Below are 21,274 nucleotides of genomic sequence, written 5' to 3'. Positions count from 1 at the left end.
GCCGTGCTGCTGCTAGCCAGTCTGTGCTAAGGTTGCTTCTGTAACACTTCTGTGCATCTGTTTGCCTCTAGCCACAGTACACAAACCTGGGGCTCCTGAACAGCATGGACCAGCAGATTCAGAATGGCTCCTCCTCCACCAGCCCCTACAACACGGAGCACACGCAGAACAGCGTCACGGCGCCCTCGCCTTATGCCCAGCCCAGCTCGACTTTTGATGCCCTCTCGCCCTCCCCAGCCATTCCTTCCAACACAGACTACCCGGGACCTCACAGCTTCGATGTATCATTTCAACAGTCCAGCACAGCAAAGTCAGCAACATGGACGGTAAGGATGCAACGTAGCCTTGCTCCTTCACTGGCTTCAGCCCTGCAGCTCATAGCGACACTGCTGGTCTGATACATATCCAGGCTTGTGCAAGAATGGAGTAACCTGTGTCCTCTCAAGTGCATGACATGTCACACTCACAGAAGGGAGAGATTTATCTTGGTTGCTCTGGGAGGGTGTGGTGGGAATTTAACCCTCAATAGGATTACTAAATCCCAGGTGAATAAAATGCCTTGCAAAAAGACAATTGCTTAAAGACCATGCGTGATGAAACAGTGGCTCTTGATTTGGGTCTAGCATATGCTGGAGTATAAACAGGAGATGGGCCTAAGGATAGCTTCAGTGCTTCCCTTGGCATTCTTCAGCATCCATGGGTTTGCATAAGGTTCAGGTTCAGTGTGCAAGGCTGTGCCAGCAGGATGGAGGTACGGGATGGAGATGATGCTCCCTGATCTGACCCAGAGTGGGGCTTTCTTTCTCCACGTCTTGTCCCCCTTGTAGATAGTGTGAGAACCCCAGTGTCACCAGCTCTGGTCAGTCCTGCAGGATGTAGGTTAATTTTGTAACTTAGCATTTTCCTCCGGCTGTCAGAGTAGTGGTAGTAGGTTTTTTGTTTACTTCTATTCATAAAATAAATAGTAAATAAGTTTTGATTTCTGGAGCTGGCTTGGTTGTTCAAACTCTTGAAACCTCAACCTCATAACCTAGGAGGCAGCACTGCTGGAGCTGTGTGTCCTGGTGTGATTTAGGGCTCTAGAAATGTGTAAGACAGCACTATTCTCCACTACAAAGATGGTCAATATTTGCCTTCCTCTACTTCAGGCACTCAAGTTTGGTGCAGTGAATAATCCCCTATATGTGCTTCTCTGTGTAGTGAATGAAGAGGGTTAGACAAATTGAGCCTCAGTCCTATGAATAACTCTAGAGTTAAATGCCTAAACTATGTTACCAGTAACCCCTGCTGTGCCTGATAATTAAGTAAACCAGATTTGAATCCCTTGTGAAAAGACTTTATTTAAATGCATATAGTGATTCTTCAAGCATCAGCTCAAATCTCAGTGTTCAGCATATTATGAATTGTCTTCTATTTTTCTTCAATCAAAACTGTTTTGTTTTTGAGTACTTTCATTTTATGGTACCTTTTGTTTAATGGTATCAGGATTATCTGAAGCTTTTTTCCCCATCTTCAGAAGTCATTCTACCTGGACAAAAGCAGTGACTTTTTAACAAAACAAAAAAAGACTTTTTGATTAAAAGCTAAGAACGTTATTTTCTTCCCCACTAAAGAACAACTTCCATCTCAAATTTAGTTAGTTCCTGCTAGACTATATTTAACGAAAAGTCCTCGGCACTGCTGGTGATAAAGCAGTGGAACCTTTGTGCTCTTGAGTGGCCAGCTGGAAAGAGATGCCACTTAACAGTAAGTTGGTGTAGTTCTGCATCCTTTGTAAATTTTTCAGAAAGTTTTTGTCTAAAGCTGCTAACAATAACCTTGTTTAAAACTTGATTCATGGGGTTAAAATGTATTATGTCTGCTTGAGAACAAATTTGTGATTGCTTACGGGTAAAAGGGTGGAAGTTTTTTTAATGTGAGGTTGAAATGCATCTTCTCTCTACCTGCACTGGGAGCAATGCCTCGTTCATGCTTGTTTTCATGCCCAGATTTCTGCACTTACACTACACACTATTTTTCCTTCCCTTTAAGGAAGGAAGGAAATATCAGTCAGGTCTCCTTTCCATTTCTCAGAGCGAGAAAATGCTGCCCTTGGATTTTTTGCAAGCTGCTCCGGAGAGGGTCCTTTGAGGAGATATGAAAAAGACATTCCCTTTTGATACATATGTACTAAGAATTATCTAATGCAGCTGCAGGGAACCAATGTGTTTGATGCTGTCCTTTCAACTGGGAGAAGCGGTCTTTTGAAATGCATTTTGAACATATGTAGTAGGCTGTTCCAGCAGAGCTGAAGACAAGTGAGCTAATCCCAAGCTTAAAATGAAGCAAACACTTGAGATGTTTCACTGTAGTGATAGTGGCTTTCTGGCAGGCAGAAGTGAGGCTGAGATTTTAATACGAATCTGTGTGGTAGTCAAAGATGCAGTTTCATGCTGGTCTTACAAAGTATTCCTTGGTAACTGATCATCAAATGTGCAACAGCCTGGGGACCAGCACAATTTGTTTTCTTTTGCCCCAACATGGGTGATGCTACAAACAGAAGATGTGCTGCCTGTGGCTGTTGCCATCTGCCTAGGGAAAAGTCTTTATTTTCCTGAAGGAATAGACTCCTAAACAGCTCTCTGATCATGGAGGAATGTCTGGGTGTCCCTGTGCTGAGTCAGGTAACCTGGATTTAGCTGCTTGTGCAGGAGCAGCCTGCTGTGTGCTGTCAGTGGCTGATGACAGTCTTGTGGTGGCTGCTGGGGACCTTCAATCAATATGCATTTCACACTCAGGCATCTTTCCATCTTCAGAGCTCTGCCCTTGTGCTAATTAATCCACCAACTCATTTCACATGGGCTGTTGAGCAGTTGGTAATAGGTGTTCGACAGCTTTATCAGTGGGGTGGGCGGGGAGGGATGTGAAGGCTCTCTTTCCCGCTGCTGTCCTGAGAAATGTGGAAACATGCGCGAAATGTTGATGAAAGAAGGATTGCCCCATCCTCTCAGCAAGAGCAAGTTCTCTGAGTTGCTCATTCTTCCCCCCCCCCCATGTGACTTCATGTGCTTTGATTAATGCCTGTTGACTTTTTTTTAATGATGGATTAGGAACTTACCCAACTGGAAGAGTTTCTTCCACTGCAATGACCTATTAAAAGTTTAATTACTAGATGGCCCCACCCTTATTAAGAGTCCAAAACTTGAAAGCCTTGTTTCTTAGTTCTTTTCTTTCCTCTTGTGTTCCCCAGGGCAACAGTATGAAGTAAGGAAACTCATTGTATCGCACTTTCCCCTGTTTGGGAGGGGATTAGCTGAGGTGACCCACCTTGCCCTGCTGGGAAGGCTCGGTGGTGGTGGTGGATCCCCTGTCGTGGCTGGCAGGGTGCTTTGCTGTAGCTCAGAGGAGCTTGTTCAGGGCTGAGTCATGTTAGATTAGGTCATGGGAGCGAAGGCTGTGGGCTTGGTGAGAGGACTGGGTTATTTCTCCTAGAAAAGCAAAAGCTGCTTTGCGAGGGTTAAAGACGTACATCTGAAGATGCATCAGCCTTCTTGGTTACTTGTGTGCTTAGCTTTGGAGGGAATGATCCGAATTCATACGTATATCTCCAGGTTTCTTCTAGAGAAACTACTAGTAGCAAGTACCTAAATACCAGTTCACTGCAAACAACCCTACATTCCACCCTCACGCCGAAAAACTGTTTTTTGTACTGTTTTTTTCCCAATTTTCTGGATTTCTACAGGCAGGTTTACTTTCCTAGGACAGTGCCAAAATCAGGAGGATTGGTATAGGATAAGCTGGTAAGGAGATGATTGTAACATCAGGAGGATTGCTTCTCTGCTCGGGTTTGTGATGGGATCCTAATTAAAGGGGGGAGGGAACTAGCTAAAAACTGGAGAGAAACACTAGTTGCTGCGAGGTGAGAGTGATTTCATATGTATGAGCAGCTCACTTTGAAAATATTGCAAATTTTCTCTCTGAAGTCTTTCATGACCTTAAGTAGGAATTCCAGTAAAACATGCTGTCTAATCAGGTTAGCTCTTCATTTGTATGCAATGTTGAGCTAATTAACGATGACAAATTGAGATTGGATTGCAGAGGACTTTATAAGCATCCTTGATTATTTTTTTAATTAATGACCTGAGAACACAAGTAAGAATATAAGCAGGTTAATCAGTCTTTTCAGAAGGAAAACCTTTAACAATTGAAACTCTCTTGAAGTATTTAAAAACAAAAGCCTTAGCAGTCTAAATTGAACTAAGTTTCTCACATGCATACTGGGGGCAAGGAGCTCATGTTACAGCAAAACCTTCTGGGAAGCCATGCAGCAGAGGATCAAGCAGTTATCATTTTGTAATGCTGAGACAGTCAGTTGTTAAGGTTGTGAGAGAAGCCCCATGAATTGGGTAAAGTTGGGTGAAGCTTATCTGGAGCTGTCATTTATTGTGGGATACTTCCTCTGTGAGAATTCTCATATACCCAGGCTTGCAATATCTCCTCCCATTTCTGCAGCAGAAGCAAACAAGAGGTTTCAAAAGTGTGCCACCTCAGACTTCTTTTTATTTGTGGAAGTAACTTGTGTGCAGGTCTCCCCACCCACTCTGAGCATAAGTAAATAAATAAATAACTGTACTGGCTTTTCCCCCTTAAAAAGGTTTGGCAATCACCTGTTGCCAGCAGAGCAGCTTACACGGGGAACAGCATGGCTGCAGCAGGAAAGTAAAAATTAAAATTGTGTGTCAAGGTAAGTAAAAGTTAACGTTACTGCCAAACTCAAGCTATCAAAAAAACAGATCGGATCCACCCATTCCCATAAGCAAGATACCACCGTATAAGTCATGAGACTTTTTAAAAAGACAAACAGGTTCTTCATATTCTCCCCCAGGTTTTTGAGCCTTTAGGGTGCATCTACTAAATCTTCTAAAGCTTTTCTTGGTAGTCACGAGGGTTAAGGAAAGATAGAGCAGAAATAGTTTTTAAGTTTTTATATGGAAACTGAAATTTATTTGCAATTTTTTGATTTTGCTGAAGACAGCTTGCCCTGGAAAACTTGCATAATTCAAATGTTGGCAATACCTGAGTATAGCAGTTTATTCTCATGCCCTGCAGTAGTTTGGAGATGAGCAGGGTTGGTCCTTGCTTTGTTATGAAATGTGGAGCTTTGCAAAGCTGCAATCGACGTTCCAGTCAGGCACCCTGGTTCTCCTGTTCTCAATAAACTCAGCTGTACCTAAAGCTGTATGAAATATTCAGATTTCAGACTCTTAAATAGCAAAGCTGGATAACAATCTGTGCAACATGCAAGAAAGCAAGTAAATGGATTGTGCTGGCTGGAGGTATTGGATTTGGAAAGGCTGTGTTTTTAAGGAGGGCAAAAAGATCGCGCTTAAATTAGTCCATGCTAGCAAGAACAGGTTTCCGTGGTGGAGAGTGCAGATTCCTTGGCTGGTCCATCTCAGTCTTATTTCAATTTCATTCATTCCATTTTAATTTTAGACGTATTGTCTTGAACCACCTGGTAAAATGAGACTTTTTTCCCCATATATATAAAATGAGTTAGAAGTTGGTGCATGGGGACACTGCAGCAGTGAGAGGGTGTTGCCTTGACTCTAATTGTTCACTGTTCTCTTAAGCTGCTCAAGTAATGAGTTCTTTCAATAACACTGGTAATGTATTGCTCCTGCTGCTGATCAACTTTCTGCATTGTAAGTGACAACTCTTTGAAGGCTGGTGACTCTTCCAGTGAACTTGCACGTGGTGCTGTGCTAGGTGTTCATGTGAAATCTTAGCTTTGTTACTCCTCAACAGCGTGCCACTCTCACAAGCTAACTGTCTTATATTCAGCATGGCTTGAGTTTTCCCAATTTTACCCTTGAATATTCTTTAAAGCTGTTAGGAAATGGGGAATGGAAGCAGTCGTGTTTTGGGATTTTGAATTTACCTTTCTTTGGAGGCTCTGAGTCAGCAGTGGTGAGGGCTTTCGCTGTTAGCACAGGGCGGTTGGGAAGGGTCTCCGTACAAGAGAGGCTTGTTTGTGCAGACGGTTCTGCAGATGTCTCCAAGCACTGAAATTGGTCATCTTCTGGACACATTTTGCTAATGTTTTCATGGCTTTAAACGTAGGTTTTCTCTGCAGCCTGGCTGCTTGTTGATGCATACGCTGTGGACTGTTAGAGAACTGATGCAATGGTGTGAGCTTGGGGCTTGGCTCTGCACTGATCTCAGCAAAGCAGGAGCATTGCCTTATTTGGGCATTTATCTTGGGCAAGAAGTGGTAAGAATTGGCGTCCTAAACTTCCTCGCAGCTGTACCTGCCTAAAGAGGCTGTTTCTAGTGCACACACCTCTTCCCTGCTCAGAGCAGACAGGATGGGGTTTGGCTGTAGTGATGGTTCTCGTGCATGAAGAGGTGTCGACCACACTTTCCTGTTTGAATAACTTGGAGTGTTTCCCTCTGTGATATTACGGAGCCTGATGTTAAGGCTGTTGAGGCATATGAAACTTGTCCTAGGTCACCTACCTGGAAAGAGGGCAGCCAGGCTTGTTGTCTTTGAAGGAGGTGCCTTTCTCACGGCAGGGACGTGTTTTCAAGCTAGCAGAGCTGGGAAGAACCAGTTTCCCTGTGAGAACCAGTCCAGGAGGGGCCTGCTGGAGTCTGTTTTGCTTTTTGTGCTTGAGTAAAAGGAGATCTGAGTGCATTAGGTTCCCATTAAAATGTAATTGTTCCTTTTCCCCCTAATCTCATTGTCATGTATATTTTGTTTGTATTAGCAGTTATCTTTTTCTGTTACTCCTTGCAAGCAGCTGTACAGCTCCTTGTAATAGTTACCAGAAAATGTCTTGACGTGAGCTGGCTCTTCGTTTTTTTTCCTCTGTTGTTTTGTAAATCCTGTTAAGGCCATGCAGTCTGCCCATCTGAGCTGCTGTTGCAGTTATAAGTTTTGAAGGATGCTCCCTTTTAGACAAGTTCCTTCTGCGATGGCAGAACTCTGTTGTCGTACAACTGACTTCAAGAGCCTGAACGGAGCTCTTAGTGCCCAGGGATGCTTCATCTACAGACATTTGGACACGAGGAAAGCATCTAAATTGATGGTGTGAATGTCCTTTTCTTTCAGCCAGGATTTAGTCTTCTGGTTGCTGTGCCTATGCTGACTCTCCCAGTTTAACTGGAGACCAGTTAGAGCTCACTACAGGTCTCCCAGGATCTGCAAGTGCAAAACCCTGAGACATTAGGGACAGGCATGGTAGGATGGAGAAAGTAATTGTGGGAAGGGCTTGTGTCTTTCCTTAGGGCCCACAGGGGCAGCAGAACTGTCTGCTGCTTTGCACAAGCAGTTTCTAGCTCTACTGGCATTGCCTTTTTTTTTTTTTTTACTCAAGGATTTGGCAAAAGTTGTCTTAAAGTTTGTCCTTTCTGAAGAGAAAATTCAGAGGGAGAGAATTAAGTGCAAGAATTCTTTTTGTTTCTTAATGGGAACTCTTTCTGTCTATGTGGAGAGAAAAAGTTAATTAAACATAATTTTCATCAATGCAACTTGCACAAAAAAGCCCCACCTACTTTCATGAGAAAGGAATAAAGAGAATCGTAATCCTGGATTAGGTATCTTTCACTACACATATAAAAACAACACCGTGTGAAAAGGGGGAAAATATATATGTATACACACATACACTAAACATACCAATGTGCCTCCAGCAGTATTACCAAAGGAATTAACTTTACAAGAAACAGCCACAGCCTGGAAAGAAGCCACTTTTCAAATAAAAGCTGAATGAGACTTGTGGTTTCTGAGAATTCTGAGAAGGAAGGGTTAAAAAAACATCTTACAGATAAGAATAGCTGGTGCTGGGAGATGAGTGAACATCTACAAGTAGGGGAGGGTCACTATTTAAATCCTCTTTTCTTTTTTTTCTCCTCCTCGTAGTTAAAAATTGGCTTCTACTGAGAACAACATGTAGGATTAATGTAGTACTTTAAATCTTCAAAGTGCTGCACAAACATTACTTCCCTAATCAGCAAACACCTTAGCTCGGTAGGCAAATCAGGCGTGTAGTCGCCATCTTAGAGAAGGGAAACCAAGGTGCCAGAAGTCCATGGTATTTCCCAACTAGTAGTCTTTTGGAGTGTGTTGGGCTATTTATTTATTTATTTATTATGCTTTAGGGTCTCATGCTGTTGAGCTTGGGGGTTGCCTCTCTAAAAGCTGCTGAGCTCTCCTGGATTTCATGAGCACGAAGCATGCAAACTGCAGCATGGCTCAAGCAAGGCATCTGATGAGTTGCCACCTTACCTTGCCAAGCATCACTGCAAGCTGGACCAAAAAGGAGGCAGCCCACTCTGGGGCACAGTTTCTTAAAGTTTCCTTAAAAAAAAAAAAGTCGCCAGTTACCCCATGCCCCTGAGTTGTATTACGTGTCTCAATTGAACACTGTTTCAAGATACTTCAACCAGAAAAAATACCCCCAAACACAAGGAAAAAAAAATATTTGAGTAACTTAAGTTACTTTTGGTCTAAGGGTTTTCAGGTTGGCTGGTGTAGGAGTTATTGCTTACCCTGCAAACAAAGACCAGCCTTGGATATGATCACTCCTTTCCCTAGGTCAGTTGAAATATTGCAGTCGATGAAGTTAGCAGGGAAATAAGATCTACATACAGAACAAGCAACAGATTGGCGGTGTGCTGAAGCAAGCATATTTTTTTTGTTTTATTCGTGGTGCTCTGTATACTGAGGGTTTAGCTCTAGTGCTTTGGCAGACCATATGCTATGAAGAAGTCTTACTTTGTTTTATTTTTTAAAGTGTCCTGGGTAGGGATGGCTTCTGTATAGAAAGAGCATGAACTTTATTATGCAATGGAAATCTTTTCATGAGGTTTTGCTGTGTGCAGGTGTGTCAGCCTTGTTATTGTAAACACAGTAGAATAGTTACCCAAATAAGAGCTTGGATCCTGTTACAAATAGAGTGGAGTGGAGAAATTGCATCTCTGTATTGATACAAACTGATGCTTCCAGTTGTTTCAGATAACACTTGCACATTGGAGCAAAACTCGGTGCATCCTGAGAAGCAAAGTGCTGCTTCTCCCTCGTTTTATCAGATGCATTACGATAGCTTTTTTCCCCCCAAGGAGAGTAGAATACTTGCTCGTATGATAAAGGGAGCGTTTCATGATCTGCTGATACACATCAGCCACTGAAATAAGAGGGGGGAGACTGGGGTTTAAGTTTTCTGGCTTTTTCCCCTGTAGAAGCAACAGCCATGCTGCCTTGCAAGTCTGGAGGAGGAAAGGGAATCTCCCTCCCCTTAAAGAGCAGAGGGAGCGTCCCTGCATGGGTCCTCCTCTCCTGCCCGTGTGTGCTGCCCTCATGCCTGGGGCTCGCCACGCTTTCCTCCTGGGGAGAGAGGCTGCATCGCCTGGAGATGCTCGGGAAGGGAGCAGCACAGGCAAGCCGTGGATTTGGCTCCGAGCCCAGCCTCAGCACTGCTCCTGCCTTGCGATTTAGATGTAATCTGGACGATGTTGTGCAAGTTGTTCCCTCTGCCTCCGTTTCTCCCCCTGCTTTTCCGTGTGCCCACCCTCCAAGTCAGGATGGTGTCAGCATGATCCTGTGTTGTAAAGCATTTGGATCCCCCAAGGGAAATGCACGGGGGGGCGGCTGGAGGCTGCTGCTTGCATTGCATCTCGTATCGCTAGGCTTAGCTTTCAGGCCTCTTATTTTGACTTACTTAGAGGACACTCAAATCTTTTTACAAACCAACTTCTGAGCAAGTCAAAGCACATCTCCAGGCTAAAGCTTGAAGCTACCTAAGTTGTGTCTGGGTTTTTGCTTCCCCTCTTGAGAGCTCATTGCTTCCCCTCAAGATTTACCTGCATCAGGTGCACCAGGTATAAGACTTGCTGATGTGGGGGCCATGGTGCGAAGGGAAAGCCTCTTCCTGTTTATGTAGCTGCAGTGCTACGATGTGCGAGCGCTGCTGTGGTGCTGAGCTGGGGCAAACACACCCTGCCGCTGTCGGGGCTTATCAGCTCACCCAAGTGAGCTGTGGCTGGGAGCTTCTGCCAGCAAGCTGCCTTGCTCCTGACCTCCTTGGAAGGGGGACAGAGCTGAGCCCATGCTTCCTACTAAACCAGAGCATCCAGAATTCCTCTCTTAAAAGATGGGGCTGGAAAAGCAAAGGGGTGGGAGCGGTGCTGTTGGGTTTGGTGTCTAGCCCAAGGGTGGCAGCAGGGCAGTGTGCCTGCTCTGTTCGTACTTTTGAGCATCAGCATCGCCATGGGTGGGAGAGAAAAAGTGTTCTCATGAGATTTTGTCAGGTGGCTGAGCACTAAATGACAGCTGTTCATTAATCAGTGAGGTGGTGACTGGTTTTGTGATGAGCTCCTTGTTTCCCGTCTCTTCTGCTGCGCACTGCTCACGTTATTCATTCTTAGTCATTTTCTTGACTGGTCCCTTGTGAACAAAGGGGACTGCAACAAAAATCAGTCTGTGCAATTCTAGGTCTGCTACTGAAGCTTTCTACAGTACTGACACCCACAAAGGAGGTGACAAGGTGTCTAGGAAAAGCTCCAGAAGAGCCATTGTTAGTTATGTAAAGATTAAAGTTTCTCTAAGACAGCACATAGATAAACTTCTTTAAAATACAGTTCCTATAAGAAATGAATAAACTTAACTTTCATCTGGTAACCCTTTGGTGTGCTGACCTCTCTGAGTCACTTGTGTTGGTTTCCTTTGCCCTGCCTCTCATAGAGGCTACAGAGGCAGGATTCTTTGTTCCTGGGTTCACTTTTTCAGCTGATCTGTGCAATACACAGATGGACAGAACTGGTTTGCACTGGTGCTACTGGTGTGCAGAGGACGCTGCAGTGCGATCCCTGGCTGACGGGAAGAGCAGCTCCACGGGTGACCTGATTCAGGGTTGCATTTGCAGGGACACGCGCTGGAAGCAAACCATTTCCATGCTGCACGTCTGATGTTGTGAGCACAAAACGCTCCAATGCTGTTAGTCACACCGCTGATTTCAATCTGTTTAATGGGGCTGTTTTGTTCTAATATGCTGATATTCTGATGTGTCTTTTGAAATGAATTTCAGGCAAGCTTCCGAAGCAAAGAACTGGTAGGGTGTAGGGTCTTTCTCTTAAGTGGGGTTGCTTGGTAGTATTTTAAGGGCTGAGGAAGCACGTGGCCAAGATCCGCTCTGTTGGTTAGTGGCTGGGTATGACCACCTTGTGACTGCTTCCATCTCTACCACACAGGTCTGAGCTATTGCCATCCACCCTCCTGGCTCTGAAGGCATAATTTCTGGGGTGCACCTTAACCCTGAACCCCCTGGGTCATGCCATGCCTGTGATGTGACCCCAGCGTAACCTGCTCGCTGGGGAAACCTGCACTTAGCTCCCAGGAGGAACAGGACTGAGCATGCAGGCAGGCACTGGCTGCTGGTTAGTGGGGCAGGATGGCCATTCCTGGGTGCTGGGGGATCTCTGGCTGCGTGCTGCCTTCAGCCTGCCTGGCACAGATCGCTAAGGGTGTAACAGTTCACTCAGTTTTCTCTTTTTCTTTTCTTTTCTTTCCACTGGCCATACCAATCTGATTACACCTTCGAGGGATCATCCGCCCCTCAAGCTTAATTAAGGAGCTCTTGTCTGACTCGTCACTGACTCACCTGCCACTGTATGAGCTCATGTCTGACTTGTCCTAGGAAGATAGTGAAATATGTCAGAGTTCTCTGAAATATAGCAGGTTTTTTGTTTTATTGCACCCCTGACATTGCTGTTGGCTGCTGCATAGGTGAACAGAAAGACGACTGCCTCAACTTGGTCACATTTATCTAAACTTAGTCGTTCACCTCTTCGTGCCTTGAAAAACCAGATGGGGTTTTGCTTGCACAGCTGTAGGTATGTTAGAGTTAATAAAAAAAAATTAAAAATTAAATAACCTTTGAGTTTTGGCTTCAGGCAAAGTAGGTGAAATGATGTGTTTTGGAGATGAATGCTCTTGCAGAAGGCAAGATGTAGCTTGCAGGAGAACATCTGCAACCAATCCATTCTGTATGAGATGGGGCCAAGACTTGTTTGTATCTCAGTACCTGTTCAAACATGTTGTAGCACAGCAAAAAGTGGTTTTGAATGCATTGAGGAAGGGTGGGTAAGAAGGGAAAGACATCAAGCTGAATGTTTGCTTAATAGCTTTGATTTCTTCATTAAACTTTTAAGCACTTTAATAATTTGATTAGCTGTTTTCAGAGCACTACAGAATTCTATTTTTTAAAAAGAAAACAGAAAATCCTACTCATCTCAGTGCTGCAGGATGATCCTGATTTCTGGCCTGGAGTGAATCTGGTAACCGTTTACAACCTTTGCACACCCTGAGGACTGTCAGCAGAGAGATGCTTCCTAATACATCGATCAAAGAGCGTGCAGAGACCGAGTTACCAGGCTGGCTGCCTGGACACCAGAAGGCAGCTTCCTGATCAGATGGTCCTTGCCAGCTACTCCTGTCCTCGGTGTTCCGTAAGAACCAAATGTAGAACGAGCATTTAGCAGCTGCACTTAGCAGAGCTTGTTTGCCTGCCTGTAATTGTGCACTTGAAATGCCTCTTTGTTAAGGCCCGTGGCAGTGCAGAACAGTTATATGACTCAGGAGCAGCTGAAATGGTGAGGCTTCTTGAAAAGCTGAGGCTTCTTGAGGTTCTTGTATTCAGCTTAAACACTGAGCTCTGCGTGACTTTTTCGTAGCAGACTCTAGAGATGTACATGCAGCCATAGCTTGTGCATACAATTGCTGTGAGTTTTGTAGACACTGACTATGGGGTCTGCTGTCAGTGGGGTGCAGCAACTGTTGGCCAGATCTTTCTACTTAAGATCTTTCTACTTAAGATCTTTCTCCTTACTGTGTGGGCTGGATTCCTTGCTAGGTAGCTGGAGGGACTGATTTGGACTGAGTAAGGTGGAGAATGTGAACGTACTGCCTCTAAATTCCTGCCAGAGGAGGTAGACATTTAAAGCACTCTGTTCTGCATGGTCAGAGTTGTAAGACTACTTGGGTAGTGTTTTGGCAGTGCTCAGCATCAGCAGGCTGCAAATGAAGGACTTTTCCAGCTAGAATGAGAAATGTCAACTCCTGATTTTTTTATTTTTTTTTTCTTTCCTTGCCTAGCGCCGATTGTCTTTGCCAAAATGCTTGCTGATGACCTACTGCACAAGCAAATTAAGGAACTGCAAGATTCAGAATTGCTTGTCCTCTACCTTTGATGTAGACACGGCTTTTCCACTGTGCATTTGCTCATCAGAGTGAGGATACGCTCACCCCTGCATTTGCATGCATTTGTCAAGTCCCTGATGCCTCTCAGTGCAGTTGTTCACCTGTGCTCCCTGGCTGGCCACCAGCACAGCCTCCTGTGGCTTGTCCATGCCCAGCAGGTGGACACCCAGCCTGGGGCGAGCCTTAGGCTTCCTGCCATGCTGCGTGGACTTGCCAGGCTGTGGCTAGAGGAAGAAAAGCCGTGTCTGGGTGGTGCTGCAGCAACAGGCTGGGTTTGTTACCTCTGGCGTGTTGCAATTTGGACATGCCAGTGTGGGGCCTGTGCAGAGAGAGCTTTGCAGTACCTAAAGCCCTTTCCCCAGTGTGTCACACATGGAGTTAGCATGTGTCAAGCCAGCCGTTGCTGCAGCTGTGCTATGGGCATGCCTTTAGCAGCCTGTGAGCAAGCAGTGGTTGCTTTTGCCATGCTCTGTAGGGAGCATCTAACCTTGGGAAGCCTTTAGGCTTGTATTCAGGAGAACACCGTACCTCACACCCTATGCTTCGGGCTTCAGGTAAGAGGATTTTAGCTGCTCATCTCATCCTTCAGAGCAGAGCGGGGTTGAGTTTGTTCTGCTGGATTGCAGGAAAAGCCTGATGTGTAATTCAAGCTGCCTGAATGGGGCTCAAATGACCTGAACGGGGCTCTTTCCTGATGTGTTGGTGATTCATGCAGTCTTCCTTTGGAGCAGTAGCAGAGCTCATCTCTGCAGAAATGTTCGTTCAGACAGAGCCCCCAAAGCAGTTGGCTATCCAGGGGTTGGTTTGCTTACTTTGGGGCTCCCAACCCAAAATCATCAAGGAGGTGGCTAAAGCTACATGACAGGAATGATGCTGTCTCACTCAAATGTTGTATTGGGCTTTATGTATTGGGCTAAACGTTGTAAATGGGCTTTATCCCATTTCTGTGTAAGCACTGCTCTGTCCTTGGGTTCTTCCAGCCCCCCCCTGTGCTACACATCAAAATCTCTGCTTGCTCTTTGTCTGGATTTCATGATGTAATTATGCCTCCTAACCCATTAAGGCAAAGTGAAAATGGGTCCCCCTTGCTTTTGCAAAGAACTTCTCCGAAGAGCAAAAGCAGCATGGAGAGGAGCATACATCAGCCTGTGTGGGAATGGGGTGGGGGCTGTTTTGTTTTTTCCCCTTGGCTACATGAGCAGCTAAAACCTGTAACCTACAGGAGTTGGAAGCTCCATGCAGAAAATTAGCTTAGGTTGGGGAAAGAGTTGAGATAGCATTTTTGTTGGCTAATTAAAGGATTAAAGGTGCAGAGATTTAGAGTGAACTGTCAGTGTGCTACAGAAGAGAGCCTTTGATGGTTGAATCCGACTTGAGATTAAACAAATTGCATTTAAATAAGAAATATGCGGCAACAGTTACAGTCTAGCTGGGCCTCTATCATTTGTTGTCCTCCCAGGTCAGGTAGCTGTTGTGCTGTGACTAGGCCTTCTCCCTTGTCAGGTTGCTCCTTGCCAACTGTTTCCCTCTGGATTGGGTCTATCTTTCACCTCCAAGCTTTGTAAAACTGGGATTACTTCTCCCCCAGTGCCTTGAGCGGAGAGGTTTTGCACGCTGCCTTAGTGATGATCCTGGCCATCATGGCAATAGCAGAGTTGCATCCACATAGTGTCTTTTGTCGTATCTCTCATTCTATTTAGGGTTTTTATTAGAGTTGGCATCTGCAACGGTAGATCTAAATATTTATTTCCCTGTGGACTCTTCTGTTGTTCAGATGTGAAGCTGGTGGATGGCGAGTCGTCTGGGTTATGCTGGTGGTTTAACGGTGTCTTCCTCTGCACAGCAGTAGCTGGTAAAGTTCTGAAGAGAGAGTTAGCTTTCATGAATCTGCTCCTGGAGGTAAAAAAAAAAAAAAAAAAAAAAAAAAAAAAAAAAAGCCCCACTTTGTCTGAAAATCATCGAGCGACACCAACAGGCTACCCTTCTATTGCAAATAGCTTGCCAGTGTTGGGTCCAACCCTTACCCACTGCCTTCTAGCTTGGCTTGCATTAAGTTCGGAGCTGCTAAGGGGCTGTTCCTAAGTCTTGTCCTTAAAAGCACTTGCAGCGGTGCCAGCTCAGGAGATTCACGACAGCTACCTCAGAGCTGCCTTTCTGCAAGGGTAGTAATTCATCTATGCAGCATTGTGCAGAGCAACAGCACATTCTGTCCGGGGAGGCTTTGCGCCTTTCTCTTATGCATCATGTATGAGCTGTAAGGAAAACGGGAGTGCCGGACAGTGTGAGCCAATAACTTGCTCTGATGTTGAAACTCTGTCTTGTTTTGCTCCATTTTGTTTCTTTTTAGAGAGGGAAGGAGTTAGCGTCCAGTTGCCTTCAACCTTTTTAAGATTTTTGAGGGTGTCTAGGTTGTTTTTTGGGAGGGAGTGGGGAGGTGGGGGGAAATTAAGGGAATTGCAGAACTTCAACTAGTAAAAAAAAAAAAAAAAAATCTGCTGGGATTCCAAAATTACTCAAAAATATGGCATCACTTACTAATTGGGTGTGGTTAGTTAGGAAATCTGACTTTAAAATGATGTTTCCCAGGGAACTGTTCCTGTTCTCTTTGTTATCCAGTAACAAAGACTGTCTTTTTGTTTGGGAAAGCAGTCTTACTTTGAATGAGAGGTCTTCTCACAAAATGTCTGTGGCTTGGGGTCTTCAGAACCTGCAGCTTTCAAATGAAGCAGTGCAAGGGTAATGAAGTCTGCAGGGACAAAGACCTGTTTGGTATTTTCTTGGAAAGCCATCTTCAGACTGTGGTCATGAGGATTTGCATCTAAATCAGCACTCGTTGCTGTTATGTTTTCAGTTAGGTCATGCAGATGACATGATTATCTTTCACTTACTAAATGAAATCAATTGCTAGGTATTGAGAGACAACTTGCCGTAATCTGTTTCCAATAACTTATAGATCTGTAACTGTCATGTAGTATTTGGGGGATTATTCCTGTTGAGTTCACTTAACAGACTTGTAGACTTGCCTTCAAAGTATATCCAGGTCCATGCAAGCTTGTTTTATGCACTTGTACATTGTACATTCTTGCTGAAATTATAGTAATAACCAAAGAATCTACCAGAACATACTTCATCTATGCTGTGCTGAAGCCTTCCATTTTTCACTCCAAGTGTTTCTACATCTCTTCCTTTGGCTTGCATGTCAACCAGGATGTAGTTTCTCCTTTCTGGGGTAGGAGATACAAAACAGAAGGCTGTAAATTTAGTTATTTATTTATTTATTTTTGGAAGGTGGCTAGGAAGGGCAGCTGGTAACGTTTCCTACAGCCATTGTCAGCTCTTCCTCCCTGTGTGCATGTTGCTCTGCAGAACGGCTGTCTTCCCATAGCCGCTGCAGTTGCGTAGCTTCAGGGCTGCTGGCAAGAAAAAGCTGGAGGAATACCCCAAGCCTGGGATGGGCTTGTTGATCTTCCTAGCAGAGAAGATGCCACAGCATTAACCTCACTTGCCAGCTGCCTGGGGGTGAGGTGCAGTGTTCTGGAGCTGGGGACATCTCGCTGGCTGCAGCAGTGACACTGTGTTCCTCCGTGTGGTTCTTGACAAACCGTTTCCCACGGTATGTAGGAAAATTGAGGTCCCAGTTCAGCAAGGCACTTGAGGGAGTGCATAACCTCTAGCACGTGAATATTCCCTGTGAAATCTATGGGGTTCTGTTGGAGTCAGCAAGGCTGCTCCCATCCTTAAAGGTAGGCATCTGCTTAAACACCTTGCTGAGTCATGTCTTGACTTTGAAAGCAGGCTCATGAGAAACCACATCAGTTGACTGGAGGACTGTGCTTAGTTAGGTCATTGGGTATGGAAGGAGAGGGCTGGGAGAGAGGAGGGCCTGGATGAAATACAGATCCCAGAACCCTGCAAATGGTCATAAATAGCTTGTGACTGTATTCTCGTCCGACTTTCTTGCTGTTCATCCCCAAACTTAATTGTATGAATAAAAAGGTATAAAGGTGTGATTTAGTCAGTATTAATCCTGAGTATGCTGGAGCTGCTGTCACGCTTTATTGATCTAACGTAGATCTGAGACAGTTACATGCTTTTTTATGTTCTCAGTAAAACCAAGTTAAGTTAGGTGTGACTTTTTTGGTCTTTCCCAATCCTTGTTTTCTCTGTGACTCAGAACGAGAAAATGGCCTGGTAAGGTTGGCAGGTCCAGAAAACAGAAGACTGTAGAAATAGTTTGGTTCAGCTTGGATTTCCTGTATTTTAGGAGGAGGAAAGGGTCTTAATCAAACACTCTTTGTATGGAGGCAGAAAAGCTGGCGCTGTTTATTATCTGTGTGCTGGTTTGTTGCATTGCTCACCACCTCGTCTGTCCTGGCCAGAAAAGCTTTGCTGACTTTTTGCTTTAATTATCAATGAACTGCTCTGCAAGCAGGAGAACAATATTTGCATAGATGTAATTCTGGAAATTGAGCGTAATGTGATCAGGAAATGGGACAGGCCCTGGCTGTTATCATGGAAGAGACTTGCTGGTACCTGTACCTTGTTTCAAAAGTAATAAGATCTGACTCAGGAAAGTTTCCTGGACGTTAACAGAGAAAACTCAATGCCTTTTTGGCAAGGGACTCACCCTAGCCTTTCTGCAAGAGAACAGAAGAGATTTCTTGTAAATTCAGAAGTGTGTTCTGAAAGGGCTGCCCTGCAATATGCCGAGGATTTAGAAGAAAATGGTCTACCTCAAAGTAGAAAAGCAGGGGTGTGTATGTGTTCAGGACTTTCTTTTTTCTGAAATAGAAGCCAAGGAACAAGGCACTTGTGTGCGCTGCCAGTGAAATCTCAGCGGGAAGACATGATGCTACTTGCAAGGTATGCACAAGACAAGACCAGAGGCGCCGCAGTGCTTGATTACTGTCAAGGGCTCAGTTGGAACTTGCCTTTGCTCTTTGGCCTGCAGCATTTATGTAGAAATTGGGGACGCTGCCGCTTGCTTCCAAGCTTTGCCTTGATGGGTCCTGCCCACATCTTAGGCGGGGAGGAATGGGGGGGGGGAGAGAAGGGGGGGTCAGAGCCTATGAAGTAAACAGGAAAATTGCTCACCTTAATGATGCATTTCACTGGCATTGCTGCTTTGAGAGCCTGTCAGATTTAATACTTTCTGTCTTTCCTCCCATCACCTCCCATAGGTGTGATTAATACTTCGGTTTATTAGAAGGATGGAATGGAGAAATATCTGTACTTTCCCTCAGGTGGAATAAACTGGGGGGAGAAGGGCGGTAAATAGGGGAGAAAGGGGATCACTTTTCTCTATCGGAGATACTAAGTCTTTTTCAAAAACGCAAATTGACTTTTTAGCCCCTTATTCCATCAGAGCATTAATGTTTGCAGTTGAGCCCCTCAGCATGCTGGCTGGCTACCAGCCCTGCTCCATGGGGTGCAGGAGCTAGTGAGGGAGGACTTGTGCTGGTGGCCGCAGCATGACATTGAGGGAGGCATGCCCACCCTAGTCAAGAGAATACCTGCAGTCATCGACCTGTTCTAACTGCTCAGCCTACTGTAGAGGCAGCAAATATCTTGCTCTGTGCTTGGGAAAGACCCCACGTGTTTGGCTATGGGTCTTACTACCTGTAGTAGAATCCATGTTTCCCAGGGGATGGTCTCAGATATATCCATTTCCCATGTTTGTCTGGTCTATGGTGTCCCAGAACTCTCATAGGCTCTGTCTGGTTTGGGTTATAGGGACAAACTTTGGATAAAGAAAAGAGCTAGAGAGCCATCCTGGGATAGCTCTGGGCTGTGTCATGCACAAGTTCAGGATCTGAAGGTGTGATTCACTGTCTGAGGAGATAGAAGTGCTGAGCCAGACCTGTCAGCTTTTTTTTTCTGGATGAACATTGCTGAAAACTTCCCTCTTTTGAAGTAAATCTAGCTTCTGTTGCTTCCATTGAATTACACTGCCCATGTGAACTTCTTCAGGGGTTTCTTGTCCTTTAAGTCTCTAAGTAGAGCACATTGAATCTAGAGCTGAAGTCAAGAAAAAGGGTAAAGGAAAGAAAATGTACCTGGAGGAAGGTATGCAGTATGAGAGGTCAGAAGACAGTAAACCTGCTTTTAGCTTTGAGTCATTTGAATTTTCTCTCCTGCAGCTACCCGTCAGGATGAAGGTGTGCAAAGAAGAGTTGCATTTGTCCTGAGCTTGTCAGTGCCCCAGCTGGGGTAATGGGTCCGTGTTTGACACGCTAACTCTTCCCTCTATAACATGCTGACCCTGTAGTATTTTGCAAGTAGGTCAGCCCTTCGGCATGAGCCAGAATTTGGGTGGAAATCTGTCACCATTCAGCAAAGTGTCCTGCTTTCCAGGGTGTTGAATGGCTGGTACATTGTGTGGCAGGGTGCCTGATACCTCTGGGCCTGCCTGTGAAAATTGCAGGCTTGGGATGTTGCTGATTGAAAAGACTATGTTGCCAGAACAACTTCGGTATTTTTTTTCACTTGTTCTCTCATCCAGCTTGGTTTTCCTCTGCTGTAACAGATATTGTACTAATGACTTGTTTACCTTCCTTTGAGATACCTATGAAATCCCCTTACTTGCAGATGGGGGAACTAAAGTGCATTAGAGTTACTTCTTCAGTCTGAAATTTCCTTGTACGCTGCTTCACCCCCTTGATCTTCAGCTTGGTGTGGAGCTGTTTGAACCTGTGGCTGTATGCCCTGCTGAGGTGCTTTTGCTGAGGACCCATAGCATAACCATGCTCTGCAGAGGGCTGCAAGGCTTGATTTGCTTATGTAGGGCTCTTGCAGCTAATCCATGTTGATGGAACCAGGCTTAGTTTGGAGAGCTTCAGGGCTTTTGCTTTGCCATTTGCTGCTCACTTACACATTGGTAGTAATGGGATGGTTGGACCAGATGATCTTGGAGGCTTTTTCCAACCTTAATGTACAGAAAGAGTCAATAGGGACAACGTGTATGTTCAGCTGTTGTTTTTCCCTCCTCACGATTTAGTTCCTCACCCTTTCTCTTTCAGCAGAGGACAAAAGTGACTGGGAGATGCACTGAAAGCTGGTGTCTGATTACTCCAGACAACATTTCCTCTGGCTGGTTAGAGGGTTTTGGAGTTTGTCTGGTAGGATGGAATGTGCTGAAACATGGAAATGATAGGAGTGAGATCTGGGAGTCTAAAAGGAAGCAAACAGCAGCTTTCTTCTTTGGCCGAACCTGAGACGGATGGTTATAAGAAGGTTTAATCCCCCATGCCAGACTAGGAGAGGAGGTTTGGAATGGCCAACCTGGGCTTTACTTAAAGCAGTCAATGAGCAGAATGGAGCTTAGAGTTTGCTGAATCACATGCACATCAGCCTCAGTGGTGTATGGTGGGGTGGGTATGCTGTGGGGAGCCTGGATGTGCTCTTTCTAGTTGTTTTCTGGGGTCCTCTATTTAAAAAAAATAAATAAATACAAGTTGACTACGACCTGTAAGTCCTGGTGTAAGTCCTGGTTCAGCTTCACAAATGTTCCTATATAGACATACACCTGCTTAGCAGGCAGTGATTAACAGCACTGCCAAAAGTTAAGCATATGGTGAGGTTTTTGTTAAATCACTTCTGAGTTTTCAGCTTCAACTTTGAATAGCTTCTGATATAACGAGTAGAATTACCTGGAAGGCCTGTTGCTGGTTATGTCACCATTACAGCCTCTAGCTGCTGTGATATGTGGTGGTATGCTGATCAGCTTATAGTTTTATGTAAACAAACACGTGGCCATATATCTACAGGCACTTGCATTACTTGCAAGCAGGTGTATGTGTTGCATAGATGCAAATCCTGGTATCACAGCACAGCACTTCATCTGCAGTGGGTCCCCCTCCTGCCAGGAGGATGTGAAGCAGCTGAGTGTCCCTGAGGATGGTGGAGCTGTGAAAGGAGGGAAGAGATGCAATTAAGTTGTTAGAGTGCGTGCAGAAGGAGCTCCGTTAATGATTAAAATCTTGTGGTCAGGCTTTATTGGCTTTCTTCTTTTTTTAATTGAAGCTGATGCTTTTCAAT

At 44.9% G+C, this 21,274-nt stretch overlaps 1 protein-coding gene across 6 annotated transcripts in view; it reads left to right on the top strand.

The window, feature by feature from the left end:
* The window catches only part of TP63 (tumor protein p63), a 102,251-nt gene that overhangs the window by 50,273 nt on the left and 30,704 nt on the right, over positions 1–21,274 (top strand). For all 6 annotated transcript variants that reach the window (XR_014618715.1, XM_084292061.1, XM_084292060.1 and 3 more), the window contains one exon: positions 72–326. Coding sequence is in view for 5 of the 6 variants with exons in the window: in XM_084292061.1 (XP_084148187.1) it covers positions 72–326 (255 nt within the window). In the remaining variant the exon portion in view is untranslated. The remainder of the gene's footprint in view (positions 1–71; positions 327–21,274) is intronic.

This window comes from Netta rufina (assembly GCF_964035555.1).
Source record: "Netta rufina genome assembly, chromosome: 9".
In the NCBI taxonomy this organism is placed as follows: Eukaryota; Metazoa; Chordata; class Aves; order Anseriformes; family Anatidae; genus Netta; species Netta rufina.
Note: the sequence above shows the minus strand (reverse complement) of the source record. Positions and strands in the feature narration are given on the sequence as shown.